At 41.9% G+C, this 19,350-nt stretch overlaps 1 protein-coding gene across 18 annotated transcripts in view; it reads right to left on the bottom strand.

Moving 5' to 3' along the window:
• Positions 1-1,900: 1,900 nt before the first annotated feature.
• The window catches only part of rbm47 (RNA binding motif protein 47), a 30,273-nt gene continuing 12,823 nt past the window's right edge, over positions 1,901-19,350 (bottom strand). For 8 of the 18 annotated variants that reach the window (XM_052084327.1, XM_052084328.1, XM_052084324.1 and 5 more), the window contains 6 exons: positions 10,001-10,868; positions 9,001-9,328; positions 8,643-8,666; positions 8,050-8,259; positions 5,257-5,447; positions 1,901-4,988 (listed from right to left, as the gene is read on the bottom strand). In XM_052084327.1, the coding sequence (XP_051940287.1) occupies positions 4,740-4,988; positions 5,257-5,447; positions 8,050-8,259; positions 8,643-8,666; positions 9,001-9,328; positions 10,001-10,837 (1,839 nt within the window). In that variant the 5' untranslated portion in view covers positions 10,838-10,868 and the 3' untranslated portion in view covers positions 1,901-4,739. Of the gene's footprint in view, positions 4,989-5,256; positions 5,448-8,049; positions 8,260-8,642; positions 8,667-9,000; positions 9,329-10,000; positions 10,869-14,800; positions 14,958-19,350 lie in introns of those variants that run through there. The other 10 variants (XM_052084330.1, XM_052084331.1, XM_052084334.1 and 7 more) reach the window with 10 other exon arrangements.

The raw sequence follows: 19,350 nt of genomic DNA, 5'->3' as shown, positions 1-19,350 counted from the left end.
TATTTTTCCATGTTTTATGTCAAAGTTATATTTAATAATTATGCATGTTATCGATACTGACCTGACGCGTAGCAGATAAAGAAATAACTATGCATATATTGTAATTGCCTTATATATAAGGCAATTACATAAATTGCTGTATTTCGCCCAGCATTATGGTTTTTAATACACCTTTAAAATATTCCTTTCCCGTAGTACAAATATCGATGGAGCCAAAATGGCTGACCATGATCACCAGCACCAATATTGCTTTTTAAAATAACATTTACAACAATGTTGGCTAATAGCCACTAGATAGCGCCACTGATTATAAAATGTGTCTGTTGGCGTGACTTGCAACCAAGTTTAACTAAAACGCTATCAGCAGTTGTGGCAAAATTATTGCCAAGTGTGTAAGTAAAAGTACCTATACTTGTTCAAGAAATAACGTTGCTAAAAAATAGAAGTACTTATCAACTCTGGTACAGAAGTAAAAGAAAAAGTACAGAATCTGAAAAGTTATTAAGGTGTTGTTTTGACTCTTGGCTTGACCTGTCAGAGGGTTGCCACGGCGAGTTTCTCACGTGATTTGTTCAGAGCAGTTTTCAACCTGTGGGTTCTTCCTTACACTACCCCAATTATGTATGTCAACTTGACCAGCATTGGGTCACTGACCGGGAATCAAACATGCGCTGTCTGTGTTAAAGACAGCAAATAGAAAAAAAATGAACATTTACTGTCCATGATAAACAACGCCCTAATTGATAATTATAATTTTGGGAAGCAGGGTGTGTTACAGTAGCAACAGATTCAGAGCAGCAAGCAATTTCTCATCCATGGCCTTATTTAAGAGAAAAAACATATTACATGCCGCATGTTGTTGCTTAAGAGCTAGTTAGCCTCTGCATATTTATGCTATTAAAACAATTTGTTCCCATAATATTGGTAATGTGAACTGAGTAGCAAAATATTGTGAAACTGTCAATGATACCGTCAAAAGAACACCTTACCAGTGTGTGTGTTTTTTCCACATAAGACACAATTTTCAAAAGCCTGAAGCTGGTGATTTTAGGCTTGCAGAAGAGGCAACACATAGCTGCGGGCTTTTGAACGCGCTGCGGCCGTTTGATGGTCTTTTGAGAGAGTCCTGTTAAAAGGCCGCTAAGGACTATGTCTATAGTTTTTTTAAAAAGACTCAAAGGGTCCTATTTTCGTCCTGTTTGTCTGCCTGCACGTCAATCAAATACAGCAAAATCCCTGATGGGTTTCCCATGTTAACACAAGACTGTGGTGTCAGCTGACAGGTGGCAACAATTTGCTCGACTTCTGTTTTCAAATCCTCCCTCCACTGTTTGGTGTGTGCAGCCATGTTTCTAGAGCAAAGTTGATCCACAGCAATGGAGTTTATGAAACATTTGCCTAAGCGCTTGATAATAGTTGATGTACAAAGCCAAGGATATGTGTCCATTCACCAAGGTTGGTGCCAAAGTCCTCTCTGCCTTGCAAAACATTTATGATCATACCCTGCCCCCGACACCGCCATTTAAAAAATTTCCACTATTATGTTGTTAAAAGTTAAAGTGTGGCAGTCATAGTTGAGAGTTTGTTGCTACAAATTTTGGGAGCAATTGTGACGCCAGTTAAAGAGTACAAGATGGAATCCAAATTCCACAACAGCCGACTAAATGGATGAAAACACAACATGGTGGAACCTTTCGTTTTAATGCTTCTTAAAGTCTGCAGTTAGGTATTTGATCAAAATGTTGTGAAAAAAAAAATGCATGCAAGAGATCAACATTTTGCTTGAGATTTTACCTCAGTGAGATTCGTAAGATTTAACTGAGCAACTGTGTTTTGTATTTTATTTGGTAAAAGAGGAACAAGTCAGATGAGGACCACAGACTCAGAATTGACACATTGCTGATTTTGAGAATGCTTTTATTTATCTATTTCTTACTATAAATATAACAAGTCAGAAAAAAATGTATTTTTTAATGCAACCCCTCTGATAGAAGTCAGTCTTCATAGGTCTACAAAGGTAAAGCACTTGTTGGCAATAAGGCACATACTCAGAGTTTATATTGTGACACCTATGGTTAAACTAGGCTTCTGTGTAGCTCCACACCAATGAGCAGTGTTTATTATGTGGGTGAAATGCAAGCAAATGAAAGAAAAGCAGCGGTTTGGAGTGAGCCACAACCAGGAAGTGACCTTTGTCAAACACACAAACATGTTTTTAATGCCGGTTGGAGCATACTTGTTTTTATAGCTTGGCCAAGACTGGACTCCAGTTTCGTTAAACAGCACTGTAAGGTTGTCATCTTGGAGCTTAAAGACCCACTCAAAACATAATCCAGTTCCAAATAGTAAATAAAAACAAGAATAAGAAAAAAAGAACAAAATACAATAATGTGAATTCTTTCAACTGTTGGACACTTTGGCAGGAAAAAAAAAATCTACTTTTGTTACTTCGACTTTTGAAAAATCTCTAAACAATGTTAATAAAGTTATCAAATATATTAGACCTTTTCTTCTCACTTCATACCCAACGCATGTATAATGCATATATTAATTAAATATATCCTGATGATTTGTCATCATACAAGAAAAATAATAAAAGTAGTTGTCACCAGTTGTGGACATTTAAAATGACGAGTTGGACTAAACAAACTTTTGTTCAATTATTTATTTTGTGTCTCCTGTTCTTTCATGCATTGATGTAGTTTTTAATCATTGGCATTACAGGTAATATTTTGGTAAGTCCTGAGGTGGAGCAAAATTCATAACTTGGGACGTGAGCTGAAAAAGTGTGGAGGAACCCTGACTTAGACTGATAGGATCTCCTTCAGGATAATAATAACAATAATAAACAGTTAAAATAATGCACTCCCATAAAAATGACTATTGTCTCAGCATCAGGTCGGGTATTGCTCCAGTTGTTTCCAGTCTGAGATCACATGGGTCGAGTTTCTTTTTACAAGTGCCTATTAAAACATTCATGAGTGTAACCACAGAGGACTGATTCTACACTCTTGAAACTGCACGGTCAAAAGTACCGGTAACCCAAAGTGGGTGACGTAGCTAACCCAGCACTGGGTCCAAAAGGGACTAAGCCAATGACGGCTTATTTATTCAGTTGAGGATTTTACCTAGCAAGTTGGGTCGAGATTTTGATCCAACGGGATGCAAACAACTATCCATACTAATCAGCTAAATCTACAAAAGGTCAAAGTAATGAATATAACCTTTGGTAAAAGCAACCCAATCTGCTCAAAAACAACTCAGCATTTTTTAGTGTGTGACTGATGATTGACAATGCAACAGTCAAGTAGCCCGAGTCTATCTCTTCATCTGTCTCCATAGTTTGAGGGAGGGTAAAGGAATGAAGCAAATGTTGTTATATGGAGGAGGTAGCCTTGTCACGTTACCCCAATACTGCAACACCACAAATTCACCGGACTTGTGAGTCATCCTAAGTCCAGAACCATTCAAGAATCTTACCACTTCAGACTTTATTATGAAAGGCACGGTGGAAGATTAAAAAAAAAAAAACAGACCAGGGTGGCATGAAAAGTATGTGTAAGGCACCGTGGTGAGGCCTCTTTTTATAATCCTCAGACTGCAGTATATGTAAGCTTAGTTAGCATGTGGCTAACTAATGTCCATATAGAAAAGGCCTCAAATTCATTTGCATTTTTGTTCACCTTTCACGAGTCAAAAATGGATTCTAAAAAGACGATATAATTGAGACACATTCAGTCATAGTCCCCAGTGAGAAAAAAACATACAGTATATGTGATGTCACCATTTTTCATGTATTAAAAATGCTGTTATGTTTGCTTTCTATCTGTCCAGCCCCCCCCACCCCCCCGCACACACACACACACACACACACACATTCAACTGGGGACATTTCTTCAAATAAACCAAGAAGTGTGTTCAAATAGTTAAAGCAGCAACACCGAAACGAGCAAACTAGTTAGAAGCCATTGAACACACCGCTTGAAAACCTTCATTTAAAAAGAACTGCAACAACATAAACACAGCTAAATGAGCCAAATAAGTACCAAGCAGGCATGTATGTTTGAAGCATAAACATTCAATCTGCCTGGACGGACAGCATCACCGACAGCACTTGACAAGGGAAAAAAAAACAAAAAATCCTAAAATATAGTAGTTGAAAAAAAAATACTACAACATTCATTAGTATATGCAAAACAGTTGGCTTCAGTGGTATCCTCTCGTGTCAGTAGTTCTGAACTTTTCTTCCCCCACTTGTACTTCTAAAGGCATCTTTTCCCCCTAAAATACAAAGCTAAACCTACGGTATAGAACCTTAAATATGTCATCTCTTCATAAATACTTGAATGTACCTTCAGGTTTTTGTTGCTATAGCAACCTGGTGACGAGGCCGTGGGTCACTGACAAGAGGGCGTTGTTTTGTTAATTTTGTTGAGACGAGGCCGTCACCGCACCGAAGTCAACTTCCTCCATCGCCTCATCTAATTTGCATCGAAAATTGTGCCATGAAGTTGCCTTTGTTTAAGGTTAAATGTAGGCTCATCCGTGGGGCGCGCTGTTCCACCACGTGTGCTCATACTGGTTTCTTCAAGCATCACTGCCACTTTGGGTGTGCTCAATAGTTCTTCGAATCCACAGGTGTTTACTCTTAATGGCCGCTGTTGAGAAGTTACAGGGGTGGATCAGTCACAGGCAGAATGACGCTGGTGTTTACTTCAAGCAGGCCGAGCCACCGCATATCAATACTGGTAGACGTCGTGGATGGGCAGCTGAAAGGCCGTGGCCGGGAAGGCCTGCGGCACGGCGTAGCCGGCGTAGCCTCCGTATGCTGCGGCCGCAACGGCCGCATTCTTCTGCAGGGCAGCCAGGGCAGCTGTGTTGGCCGCATAGTTTGTGAATGGCACATATCCGGCGCTGTACAGGCCGCCAGCTGCTTGGATGCGCGGGACATTATGTGCCATGGCATAGATGGGAGTGATCGGACGACCCTGGGGAATGAAGGGCGAGAGTATTGAAGTATTCAATGCTATGTACATCCCGAAACATGAACACGTTCAACAACACTAATTACAGCAATTGCTCATGGATGACCCTTCGAACAGTGTCAACTATAATTCAGGACCTCTATTTCCATACTCTTGACAACTCCTTCAAATAGAAGTCGAAATAATAAGCTACCAAGGAAACATGCCTGTGAAATGTGGCTGCACATTCTTCATTTGTTCATATTTTTGGGACAAGAGGTGGCGCGCAAACCTGAAAAGGTGGAGGAGTGGAGACCGGCAGAACTGTGGCGGCGGCGGCAGGAGCCGAGGTGTGTTCAGGGTGTTGCATGGCCAGAGGGTTAATAAGGTGCTCCACTGCGTGCACCTTGCCCTCCTCCATCAGCTTGGCCGCGGGGGCCGCACTGAACACTGGGTACTGCCCGGCCAGAGTTGGCAATGCCACTGCAGACGGACACAGAAGTGAGTGGCGGTTTGGATCACACGCAGAAGTAAAGAAGGATGCGATGTAGCATCTGGCTAACAGCAGAAGACCAGCACATTCAATACATCCACCCATGCTCAAAAAGACACACCGACGAAAACACAAAATGATACAGATCAAAGAGAAGAAGCTAAAGAAGAGAATGTATGTTAGAAGAGAAGAATAGGATAAGCGGGTCGTGTTTGAATGTGATTTATAATAGAATGGTGCTCAATTTTGGATTGACCGCATTGTTTCACCACACACAAGCGCACACCTTTAGAATGAGCATAACGTCATCATTGTTTCAGATGTACAAAGGTCTTTCCAATTTAGGGCTAATCCTGTGATTCCACACCCGACCAAACTACTGATTTCTCACTTATCAAAGCTCCAGTCGCCTAACAAAGCTTCCGATTTTCAAAATAGGCAAATCTTGCAATATCAATAAAAGACAAGAGTAATTATGTGCTGGGTGAGGCATTGTTTGTGTCTTGCTTCATGATGATGGAATCGATTCAATACTTAATGTATATTTCAGGATGAATTGCCCATCAGATTTTACTGTTGACGACTCGACAACATTCCGCCTTCCCTCCAAGTTTCCGAGTAAAAAAAAGAAAAAGCTCAACACAGCTCTATTCTGTGTGTGGATATTATTTGTGAAGAACCAAACATGTCGTTAAATGTTGATGCCACAGCATTTGTTTCCCCTCCATTTATATACGTAGTATCCCCATGTGCTTACAGGTACCGGTACATAAGCCATTTTCTTTTTTAATATACTTGCATATATAAACAGAGAGTTGAAATGGAGGAAAACAACGTCATCAATAAAACGCCGGACGAAAAAAAAATACGCATCAGCATAGTTTTGTGTCGACTCGAATAGACATATGCAAGTCTGCGTCTGAAACATGGAGACACCGAACATAGTTCCACCTCCAACTGCAGTGAAGCCAAGAATAAAGGCACCGCTGGATAATGGCATGTTCTGTTACCATTGTAAAGCTAATTACAAGCACTCTACAGTTGAGTAAAGTCCCGCCCTTAACCGCTGAACAAGGAAACTTGACACATGGTTGTCACATCTTGACGTTAGGTTCGGAATGTCAACTTTCGTTTTCATCTGTAGTTATTGACAACGTCATCAGTCATTCATTTGAATCAGCAGGAAGTCACGCAAACAATAATTGAACATTGTGCACTTACTGTCACTAATGTTGCTATTTTGTGTGACTGTTCCTCTTTTCAATGAGAAATCAGAAGAGTGGACACATAGAAATTAATTAAAAAAAAAAAAGAAAATGCCTGTGAGACAGATTTGAATTTTGATTCCAGTCTTGACTGAATGTGTTGAGAGGTGTTTTCAAACAGAGAACAACTTTCACTTTTTGCTGACAAAAAAAAAAGAAAACCAACAAGAAAAAAATACACCCATGTTTTTAGAGTTGGATTAGATATGAAACTACAATTCAGTCAAAAGCTGGAGTTGCAAGGTTGACAAGAAAAAGTTAACATTATTTACAATTCAATGTTCAGACAGACAACATCGCCGAGGGATGAATTCTTTTGTACATATTGTCATTATTTATTTTGCATTGTCACCCACATGTTCCTATTCATCTTTTCAAATTGATTTAAATTAATGATAAAGCAAATAGTTATTACTGGACTTCCTTGGTCCTATTTTATCAAGCTAGCATGGAACGTTGGTTCCAATGCAGCCACCTTGTGAGCCAGTAACGTACAGTAGTAACCTGACACTCCAGATGTCCTGTTTTATCAAAGATTGTTGTTTTTTTTTCTTTTCACATCCATGTGTGTAAAAGCCAATTGAGATTGGCCGGGAAATGTCAAGCGCTTGTACAACTGCTGTATCGTTACATCACGCTGCAATTACATGAAAGGGTTAAAAAAAAAAGCTAGCTTGACAGGTTTATCACCGTGAAAGCATACCGGTATTTTCCATCAAGATAGATGTTCCATTGCTCAGTTGTCTCACTTGTTTTAGTTGAGAAATATTTTCTGGGATCCAAAACTATCTAGCTTACCTAACCAGTTGTGATTAAACTGCTGCTCTGACAACATCAACGCAAACCTTTTTGATGCATTGCGCTTTTTGGTACATTGAAACTGAGAAGAAACCCACCGTCTCATGCTTGTGATTTGATTAGATTTCCTGTCATAAATTTCAAACCCTTGTTCTTGAATGTACAGCCAATTTACATGGTGATTAGGTCAATGTTGTTATCAGTCTGAACATTCCAGAGAACAATTTTCTTTTTTTGCATTAACAGCAAATAGCAGTTACCATTTGATCATGCGAGAACGCAAATCTTTCTTCTTTGAATCAATCAGCACCGGCAGCCGTTTAGCATGTCCATCAGGCCACAACTATTATTTTGATTTTGACAGAAAGACAGAAAGAACGAGTTCTTACAGAAATACATGAAACGACCATAAATGTCATTGCCTGTATTCTATGCAAGAACGGTGCGAGAAGAAGAAGGAGATGGAAAGGGTTTAGTAAAGGCTTTTGAGATGGGTGAGGGTAGGGATGGCTATGTCTATCTCACTGACTTGTGCCTGGTTTGATGGCAACTGGGTTGACGGAGGCAGCAAGCTCCAGACTGGGCATCAGTTCATAGGACTTTTCGGGCAGCTTGGTCTTACCCTCATGGTAGCGGCTGTAGATGCCACGACCGGCAGAGTAACCCCCCAGGTATGAACCCCGAGGACCGGGGGTACGGTTACCCGTGGCGGCGCGACCACGACCTCGCACAGTACCTGCTTGAATACAACGGGTCATCGGATTACTGGGGTAATGGTATGGGACTCTCTGTTGAAATTCTTGCGATAGACAACATGCTAATGGACAAGGATGAGATGTCATTTTGCAGCGCCTATGCAAATGGCATAATGTAAAAAATTGTGGTTTGAGCTCAGAGTGTAGCTATTGAAGGGCCACTTGATTCTCTTTCAGGCGCAATGTTCTGACTTGTAAATTATATCTGGGCTCTGTGGCGTTCTATGCCATGTTGTGGATATTCCTCCATGAGATGGCGGAAGGAGACAGCGTAGCAGGAAAGGGATGGTGTTAGAAAATGTATAGTCGGTCACATAGCAAGAAGGCTAAATGTTCATTGGGAAAATAAGTAGAAATGAGCGATTACCATTGTTCTGTATCAATGAGGTTCCTTTGGAGAGAAAACCAAAACACAATGATTGTTGAAAGTCAGATCAATTTTCCTGCTTCCACCATATTCAATCAATCATCCAAGATAACGAGATTCACTTTCATGACGTCATCACCCCTGTTGTTGTCTCTCGTGATTCGAAGGACAGACCTTCATCTATTCAAGTTTATCTTGATCAAGATTGAATTTCCCATCAATTTGAAGTGCTTATTGCATCACAGGCGACTTAACGTAATTAGAAGTTTTTAGCGATGAGTCCCCCCCGAAAACCCGCAACTACCAACATTCACAAAAACATTTAGTGCTTTTGTGTCTGACACTAAAGTGCTCTAACCTTTCACAAAGTAGTCCCTGTTCGGTCCGATGAGTGGGTTGTAGGGATAACCATAGTAGGCCAATGTGTAAGGGTCACACTGGTAGACGTAGTTTTGCTGTGGAGCTTCCGGAGTAGCAGAAACTCCCTTTGATGCCTTTTGGCGAGAGTACTGCTCTTTGTCAACTGGCTTGGCGAGTGTGACCTCAATGCAGGAGCCCTCCACCTCAGTTCCATTCAGGTGGTCCATGGCCAACACGGCATCATCGCGGGATGTGAAGTGAACAAAGGCGTAGTCACGGATTTTCTTCACTCGCTCTACACAACCTGGGTTCCACTGACTAAACACCTGGTTGATGAAGAAAATACCATTGTTGTTTCTTGAACCAAAGTCAATGTGAATCGCGAAAGTGTTCCATTTACAGTAATCAGTCGCTATGACACGGTCCATCTTTCAGGGCTTCGATGCTTCATGGAATTTTATGTGCAGGTTTTTTTTGTTCATTTAAAAAAATAATAATTATAGTGCATTGTGTGGTGCATGCTGATTTGCATGCTGATTGGCTAAGGATTGGCTAAGGAACTGAAGACTGTATCTCATCAATGTACAGCTTGCCTAATTTTCTCCATGACAAAACCCACAATGGCGACGAAACTCTCAGTTTGTAAGAAAATGTGTGTGTGTGTGTGTTTATATATATATATTATATATATATATATATATATATATATATATATATATATATATATATATATATATATATATATATATATATATATATATATATATATATATATATATATATATATATACTGTATATAGTATATAAATAGATCAATTTTTTTTCATGCTTGGGCCTGAAAAAATGTTTCATCTAATACAGTATTGTATTGTATGCATAATACTTGTAAAAAAAATTAAAGATGACTACTTCACAGATTTCACTTGTCACGGGTTCTTTTTGGAACACAAGCCCCGTGATAAACGATGGATTACTGTACTACTGCCAAGGCAACCTACCTGTTTAATTGTTTCCTCGCTGGTCTCCATCATAAGATTCCTGACGTAGAGTATTTTCACAGTCTCCATGACATCTTCATCCACATCAATTTCTGGCTCTGCCCAGTCCACCGCAATCTGATGACCCCACAGCTGAATGCGTCCAGGCATCAGTTTCCTACGGGCCATGGCGGCCGCACGGTGCGACTCGTATTCTACAAAGGCAAAGCCACGGTTCTTCATCTTGTCTGCAGCGCTGGCGTAAACAATCACATCTAGCACGCCCTCGGTCACCTTGGAGACCTCCTCCAGAATCTCCTCACGCTTTTTGGTCTTGGGGATACCGCCAATGAAAAGACGGCAGTTGTCTACAGAGGAGCAGACCCCGAGGAGCCGTCCGGGCCGCACCTCGTAGTTGTTGAGCTCCCGCACAGCCCGTTTGGCTTCGTGTTTTTCAGTGTACATCACAAAAGCGTAGCCCCGATTCTTCCCATCAAAGTCCATCATCAGGCGCATCTCATAGATGCGTCCCACAGACTCGAACACGGGAACGAGCTCATCCTCATAAACATCTCTTGGGATCTTCCCCACGAAAATTTCACATCCTCTTGGTGGAGACGGGCCGTTCCAACCGGGAGGGGGCCCGTATTTGCGTTGGCCATTTTCCTGGACCATACCGTAGCCAGTGCGCTCCATCAAAGCCACCAGTGCAGCCTCATTGGGAGTCCCTGCGACACCCTCCGGAATGTTGATCTGTCCGAGGAGAGCGTGGTGGGGGGCACCGGCGGATTTGCAAAGCTTGGAGGGGGAAGTATTGTTGCTCATGGTTGAAGAGGAAGCAGGATCTTCGGCTGTCATTCTGACAAAAACATCCAATTAGAGCTGTGGCCTGAGGAAGGCAAAGAGATTGGGAGAAATTAGTCTTTGGTTCTTGAATGACATTTAAACATACAGTATATTATTTGTAATTCCTCAATAAAATTCACTATGTCAGAGATGATTAGAAACCAAGACAAGAGGTCGTTTGGTGGGCTTATAACGTGACAATCGTCTATAAATTAAGGGTGTGGAAAATAATTGACAGGTGAAATCTCGATTCATCACGATGCATTGGTGGGTATCGGGAAAATCTGATTCAAGCGCCGTTTTATTCATGTTAAACGTCACCTATATGCCCTTTCCTAGGCGCAATGAATGCATCATCATTGTTTTGCGTTTTGTGTTGAATACGGACGGTAGCCGTGTGTCACATACAGTCCAGTACACAATTAGCGAAACACTATGGAAGTTCGCGCAAGCAGCAGCGAGGAAACTACTGTATTTAATGCTTACGCAACATTCAGATCTTATGTTTGGAAATACTACGGCTTCGAAAAGAAAGACGGAAAGATTGATAAAAGCTCAGTAATTTGCAAAGAATGTCGCACTACGAAGCCATACAACGGCAGCACCACAAATATGCAGACCAGTTAAAACGATGGCACCACATCACCGACAAGTTTCCCGCCCCCTCCCCGGCCTCCCCGTCCAGTTCCTTGTTGGACACCGGAGAAACTCTTGACAAACCAGGTCAGGATCAGAAAAAAAATTGCCTCTTATTTTGGGGGTCCCCTTGCAGCTCACTGTGACCGCGCAAGGAAAAACTATATATGGATGACTCTTTTGGACATTTCATTTTGACACTGTCTGTGTACGCTACAACACACAATGCAGCTTTGAGGCTGTGACTGCCACATTGTTTCAATTGTATTTTTTTCTCTGTCCTATGGAGATGGATATTTCATATAAGACACTCAGTGAGTAGTCTGTTTGTGTTTACACTACAGCAACAGCTGTGAGTCTCAGGTGCCAAATTGTTTACATTTTCTTTGCACAAAACCCGATTGTGAAAGGGTTTAAATAAGTTATTTTACACGTTCTACTGTTTATAAGGAATAAAGTGGTCTACTTTTTGCAATACCATACTGAATTTCATATTTTTTAAAACTTTTTTTCTTTACATATTTGCATCATGTTTAATTGCACAATATCACAAATTGCACTGTATGTTATCGGATCGCATTGATTTGAACTAAATGTGTATCGCGTCGTATCACATCGTGAAGATGGTGAAACGCATCGTGTCGGCAGAAAATTCCATGTATCATTTAAGTATCGCATCGCTGGTAGTGCATCGAGATGTGTATCGAATCGTCCTCAGTACTGAGATTCATATCCCTATTATAAATGCACACGCTGCCTCACACTATCAGTAGTTTTACAACACTGTTTTGTTCGCTCCATAAGACTCTTTTCTGATCTCTGACCCCCATAAGGGAGATTGGCAAGTCATAAACCCTTCAACTTTCGTTCAAGGTTCACCGAGGTCGGCTCTGTCACATGTTCACGATGACCGAGTGGTGCTGGCACGGCTGGTCTTACATACACTGTACCTCCATGCACATTTAACTGTTTGTCGCACTAGCTGCAAGAGTTGTTGGATATTCAACGCCCTGTGCTCAATATGAATGTCATACTGTACAGTGTGTTTGTGTGTGTGAGCGCATTCTCTTATTTTAATACTTTACCCGCATAAAAAGCACAGAGAACAATCAGCTTCCTAAGCGTAAACCTCTTATATCACAACACTGGCAGCATTCAGAAAGCAAAAATGCACAGCATTAAGTCTCTAATCACCACAATGTGAGGCAACCAATCATCTTGGACCATGTGTGTGTGTGTGGAGGGGGGGGGGTTGCTTCTTTCGATTGTTCGGACATTTGATCATGAGCACGAGGCGGTCAACAAAGGTTAAAAAAAACTACAAAGCCAAGCAACCATGGTAACGCAAGCATTCATTTGCCTGAACCAATATCCCAGCACCCCCACCCAACACACACACATACCTGCTCTTTGCTACCTTACAACCTACGAACTACAAACACCCTAGATTGTAATTTATGAACAAATCAAAGTAATATAATAAGAATCAAGATTCTTCAGTGAATGCAAAAGGGCAGGAGCCAAGAGTGACGAAACCAGATGTTGCTTATTTTCTGTCTTTTGTTATTAGCCGAGCGTGACGAGGTCAAGGTGACATATCCGGCCATTTTATGAACCTGTTCCTGTAGTTTTTCTTGTTGATTAAGCGAGTGAGCTTCATATGCCTAAAACAAACAGTAGTCAAAAGGATTATTAAAACGCAAGGAAGGACCACAGCTCTCAGACAGTGCAGACCATTGATATTAGTCTAATCCAATCACAACTCACTGTGTGCTTGTAAGTGTGTGAGTGTGTGTGTGTTGGGTAAGAGCTGCAACAGGTAGATGATTAACCTACGACCACAAATTGTAGCTTTTACTCAAAAGTGAGCTTTACTCTCAGCACCAAAATCACATTTTCAGAGCGAGACAACAACACAAGAGTAAAGAACACACACTCTCTCCCAACTCATCTGTCTACGATCTCATCTGATCATCCTCGATCTCATCCTTCAAGACCGACCGTGAAGTCATTCGACAGCTCTGAAAGGGCGAAGGCTTGAATGGCTAATCTTGCCAGGTTAAGAGTCACCATCATGGCTTTGAGAGATCAGCCTCGTGTTTATAATTGATAGAAGCACCTGATTCCTTGCGCATTAACAACGTGTCATAGAGGACCACATTGTTTTATGACTGCAAGGAAGGCTTTTACAAGCATCCTCTGGACTAAGCCATAAAGCTGAACTCATTTTACCCATTGGAAATAGAGCTTGGCATTGACCCATAATTCCACACAGTAGAACATACTGTAGGCCTAGAACAGTGGTGGGCAAACTACGGCCCGCGGGCCAAATCCGGCCCGTTGGTCTTTTTAATCCGGCCCGCCGAAGGTTGGTACACAATTAAGGTTCGATGTCAATGACTGCATTCATTTCATTTGGACTTGTAATGACAGGCATTTCAACGCCAGGTGGCACAGTTACTTGAAGTTGCAGAGCATTGGGAGGAAGGGCGAGACGATACGGATACCGTTCGATACGACGGAATAATGTACTCTTAATGTCTGAAAAACGTGCCAAAAAATGCAAAATATTGCTTTTTAAATAAAGAAATCCAATTCATATTATGTTGAATTTAGTTCACCCTTTTGATCCGGCCCTCCATAATATTTTCTGGTTCTCATGTGGCCCTATGCAAAAAATAATTGCCCACCCCTGGCCTAGAATGACTCTCTGTGAGCTACAATATGTATATTAAAGCTGGCCATCATCAGGGCACACGCACAATATACTGTATTCTAATCGAACAGCGATATCAGTAATTCTGCCTTCGAAAAGCTCACAAGTTTTACCAAGGTATCCATTGAACAAAGCAACATTTTGGTCCCATGTATTTTGCAAGTAAATCACTGCAGTAAATTCAGCAACCTTTATAATTGTGTGTTTAATTCACACTGGTGTAGAAGTACCGCACTTCATACTTTGATGTTTCTAAATTTCAGCTTAGCTCCATTTGGATCTGTACACGTTGTGCACAGAGGTGTGTAGGATAAATTGAATGTTTCTGTAAAAGGAAAATGAAATCTTTCCGTTTCCATCCAAAGGTGACGCTACAAACAGGCCCGAGTTGCCATGCTACGCTTCAAGGAACCACAAACAAAAACATGACACTACTTTGACACACACAGATGCATTTTCACACAGCCTCGGGTGAAAAGAGCTCAAATTTCCCTTTGTGGCTTGTTGCAAATGTTATTCTGACGGAAGCAAGAGAGAGACAAGGTGAAGTCTGAAAGATACGGATGCAAAAAAAAGAGAAGACGGAAGAGAAGCCGATAATGCTGAGAAGGGATGATAGCTACCAAAGGTGCTTGACAGCACTCCACCGCTGGGCCGTCTGCTTTAAGGAGTGCTGGTCCACCTCCATGACAGACAGGTTCAGCGGGGCACTGAACACACATGGACCGGCCTCCTCTACGCAAACACTACAAGCATGAGCGCTGATCAGGGTGGAGCTTGAACAGGTACAAATCTGTGTATGGTATGTGTGCATGTGTGAGAGAGAGAGAGAGAGAGAGAGAATGAAGGGGAGATGGCTGATGGGAAATGCAGTGGTCTTTTCTGCTTAGAGATGCAGAAAAGAAAAGGTGGAAAATAACAGGAAGCTTTTAGAAACATCTTCTGGTTTTTCGGGGGGGGGGGGTTTGCTGGATGATTTCTGTCCTGTCTGCACAAGACGTGAGCATCTTTTGCCATGTATGACTCCCCCCCCCCCCCCCCCCCCCCCAGTCAGCGGCTTAACTTAAGCAAACAATACACACCTTCCTGGTCAGCTAAGAGCAGAGGGAGAGAGAAAGAAGGGTGCAAAGTCTCAAATGAGAGGGCTTGACTTGCTCTTGTAGGTTCTGTCTTTAAGAAAAAGTGTTCTCAAGAGCAAGAAGAGAGGGAGTGAAGGACAAACTAGAGGAGATGGGGTGAAATCAAGTGGGTGAGATTAAAGTCTCGGTGTGTGGTCAACAGTTTGCTTGAGTATCAGCTGCTATTGAAACTGGCTCCACTCCTTAACGACCGGGAAAACAACTGATAAGGAAGTCTAAACAGCACCAAGAACAAAGAGAAACGCTGAACAAATTCCTTAGCATGGCTTTAAATGTAAAAAAAAATAATTTAAAAAATCATCTCTTCAGGTGTTCTGAGGTGATGGGGGCATGGGCTGAATCTAAAACGATCAATGGTTAACTGTGTAGCGTCTCCAGGGAGACCTACCCTGAAAAATATCTACCACTCACTCACTAAATACTTTAATACTCAATTATTGCCTTGTATGATAATATGACCGGAGGTGAAATGTCAAATGTGTGTAGAATTTGAAAGGCTCGGACAATTTGATGACCACTCAATTGATCAAATGTCCAACTGCCAGATACGCACAATTTATCATAGCTGTTCTCTTTTCTGGTTGACTATTGTGTTCCCAATTGTTTCGGGATGGTGTATTAAAACAGCAAATTGTGTTGATCTGACTCTACCTCAGCTTGTTGAAACGAGGTTTTAAAAACTTAGCAATATTTGTTTGTAAAGCTGTGACACATATTTCAACATATCATTTTTATAGACGTTCAGTGGCTGTTATGTTAAGGGCTTGTAAAGTTTTTGTTTATTTTAATGGGTTAACAAAGTTGCTGAATCTAGTTAAACCCCAAAGATTTGTTACCATCTCGAGCAAAATGTTAGTGCAAATATCTATAATGATTTATTTTGAAAATGTCTTGACATGTACAAACTGTAATGGGACAACAGGTAAAACGGAGTTAAAGTTGTCACTGTATGACTTTGTTCTCTGTTGAGGCCAGGGCCACGAGAGCACATACACACACAAACACACACATAGGAATCTGCCAAGCAGACAAAAAGGCAGGAATAAAGTCAGCAATAAAACAGTGCTGCTAATCAGTATCTTGGCCTGTGAGCCAGTTTGGTTCTGCAAGTCATCCATGAAAGTAAATAAGTAGCATGTCACGTGTGGAAAGGGTCGCGGAGAGCGACTTGACCTGCAGGAGTGCTGCGTTTTGGCTCGCATTGGACTTTCCAGGAAGCACTTCCTCCCGGTCATATGCAGACACTGAGAAACAGCTTCAACACTTTCAAAGAAAACAATTTCCTGTGGTGATTTCCAACGCATCACTTTGAGAACTTTTATTATTAAAAAGTGATGACAAAGTCCACTAAACACCAAAAGAGATGAGATATTTCGTGTCTCTTCTGCGTTCTCCAAGTGAACGAGAGAGCAAGTGAAACAAAGAACTTGATGAAGGAGAAGCAAGAACTGCGGCTAACTCTTGAGGACACATGACGTCCTCACAGCGGAGGTTCACACAGTATGTCTGTCAACACGCTGACGACCATCCAGGAGAACTGCATGGCTGACTAGTCACACGAATAATTTAGTCATGTGACAATTTGACGAGCCTTTCATATGCTTATGTTGCTCTCGGTACCTTTGGTGTGAGATAGACTAAGTGTCTTGGGTACTAGGCACTTTACAGTGTGAAAGCGCCTAGTACCCAAGTGCCTACAGTACTGAAAATTACATTACAAAATAATAAAATGATAAACTGGGCAGCATGGTGTAGGAGTGTTGACATGTCTGTGTCACAGTTCTGAGGATTGAGATTTGAATCTTGACTCCGGACTATCCGTGTGGAGTTAGCATCCACCCATTTTCTAATCCGTTTATCCTCGCGGACATGCTGCAGCCTATCCTAACCGTCTTCAGGCAGTCGGCAGAGTACACCCTGAACTGGTTGCCAGCCAATCGCACACAGAGACAAACAACCATTCGCACTCACAATCACACCTAGAGACAAATTAGAGTACAGTATTCCATCAATCTGCCACGCATGTTTTTGGAATGTGGGAGGAAACCAGAGTACCAAGAGGAAAGGAGAACATGGGCCGGCGTGCTAACCAGTTGACTGGAGTTAGCATGTTCTCAATTTCCTTTCCATTCCCAAATGTATTTTTCATGTCTCATTCTGTCATTCTGTTCACTGGATTGAACCTCCGAGCGGGAGGATGGATGGATGGATGACTAAATGACAGCTACTAACATTGTAACGCAATGAAAAACGTCAATGCTAGCATTTTTACACATTACAGCCGTGCTCAACATTGAAAACTGAGTGGCTAATTGACAAACTGAGTGAGGTTCTCACATTCCCATGCTTAACACTGGCTAGAGTTTATACCCCTGCTGTCAGAGCTGGCAGATTTTGATAATAAAGAGAATAATGATTTTTTTAGGATCAAGCGGCTTGGAAGATGAATGAATGAATGATTCTTTTTTTTCATGTTGATTCCGATTAAGACTACAGCTCTTATATTGGCTCTTACATTTTGCAAGTGAATCTAATGGAGTGTCCCATTTGTGTATTTCTTCACTGCTCTGTTTGTCTTCCATCCACGTAGCTGGCACCATCATTCCTCCGGCTCACTCAAGCTCAAATAGTCGGAGTGGGGTGGTTTTTTTTTTTTTTTGTCATGACGGGGGTGTTGATGGCAAGGTAACGTACAGAACTATGATGACCATCGGGTGTGGGGTGTGACATATGCAGGAAAACTAACCAAGAGAGCAAAGAGGGGACTCACTGCCCCACCCCACCCCACCCCACCCCCTCCCATGATCTCGTCAGGCCTCCCTCGGAGCTCGAGAGCCCTTCAAAAGTGAAGTGAATGTGGCCTGAAGAATTTCAGGTCAGACGGAGTGCGTGTGCGACTGCCCGCAGCCCGTTCCCACTTCACCGAGGAGGGATGATTCCAGCTCATTTACCCAAAGAGCCCCCCGCCCCCACATCCCCTGCCTGAAGGAGCCACTCAAAACCACAGCAATGAAACCGTCCGCCTTCAACTCAAAACAGAGCATTCAGATGGTCTGATTGAACCATCACTTGAACCCAGATTCAAACCCTAATAATAAATTGCAGGAGAAAGTTAGGATCTCAGCTGTTTGTGTCGCCTACAAAACACACGTCACCAATAATAAGATTTTGCTTTGGCTCCAGCCTAAAGGAGCTTTGCCTTCTTGGCCAAACACATTCCTTGAGTTAATCAGCTGGCCTGACTAAGGCAAGGGACAATAACTTTAAGACAATTATTACAGCTGACACCGACATCATCACTCACTGCCCAGGTGGACACTGGGAAGAAACACTTGATCACTTTGTGACTTGGTTGGATGACTCAAACAAGGAAATATGAACAGCTTCATTTTTACATTTTTGCCATTGTCCTACAACATGACTCCTCGCCCATCGTCATCAAACACTGGCCCGCCCATTCAACAAACACATTTCGAAACGTGTGTCAGGATCGGCGTGTGTAAACGGCCAATTGTACTCAACACAACGTTGAGAGCCTTTCTCGCAAAGAAGTAGCGTGAAAAGTGTTGTCGTGACATGTTTGGTTTTGCATTTGATGTAGATCACACTATTTCACAACACACACACACTTATGGATACAACAAACAGCTCTTGCGTGAGGTAAAAGTCCACAAGATTACATGTATCGGCACTGAAAATGCGCACTCATAACAAAGTCTCCTCATGCCACTCCACTGGTTCCACTGGTTTCATTGTGAAGGACAGAATAACCTCCAGTCCAATTCATCATTGCTTTCGGGTGCTCTGCACCACATTGACAATGATTTTTCACTGAGTGACTGGCAAAGTGAGGAAATCCAACAATAAAGATTCCTCTCAATGCAGCAGAGCATTGAAATATACTAAATTCATGTCCAAATTCGAAAGCAGTTGATTTCACGTGCATTTAAACCATTCATGACGAGGAGAAATTGTGGTCAGACAGTTACAAAATTTTGGTCCCGCACATGCTATTTGAATTTTACTGCTCGTAG

Source organism: Hippocampus zosterae, chromosome 13 (genome assembly GCF_025434085.1).
Source record: "Hippocampus zosterae strain Florida chromosome 13, ASM2543408v3, whole genome shotgun sequence".
NCBI lineage: Eukaryota > Metazoa > Chordata > Actinopteri > Syngnathiformes > Syngnathidae > Hippocampus > Hippocampus zosterae.
This window is presented reverse-complemented; position numbering and strand designations above follow the sequence as displayed.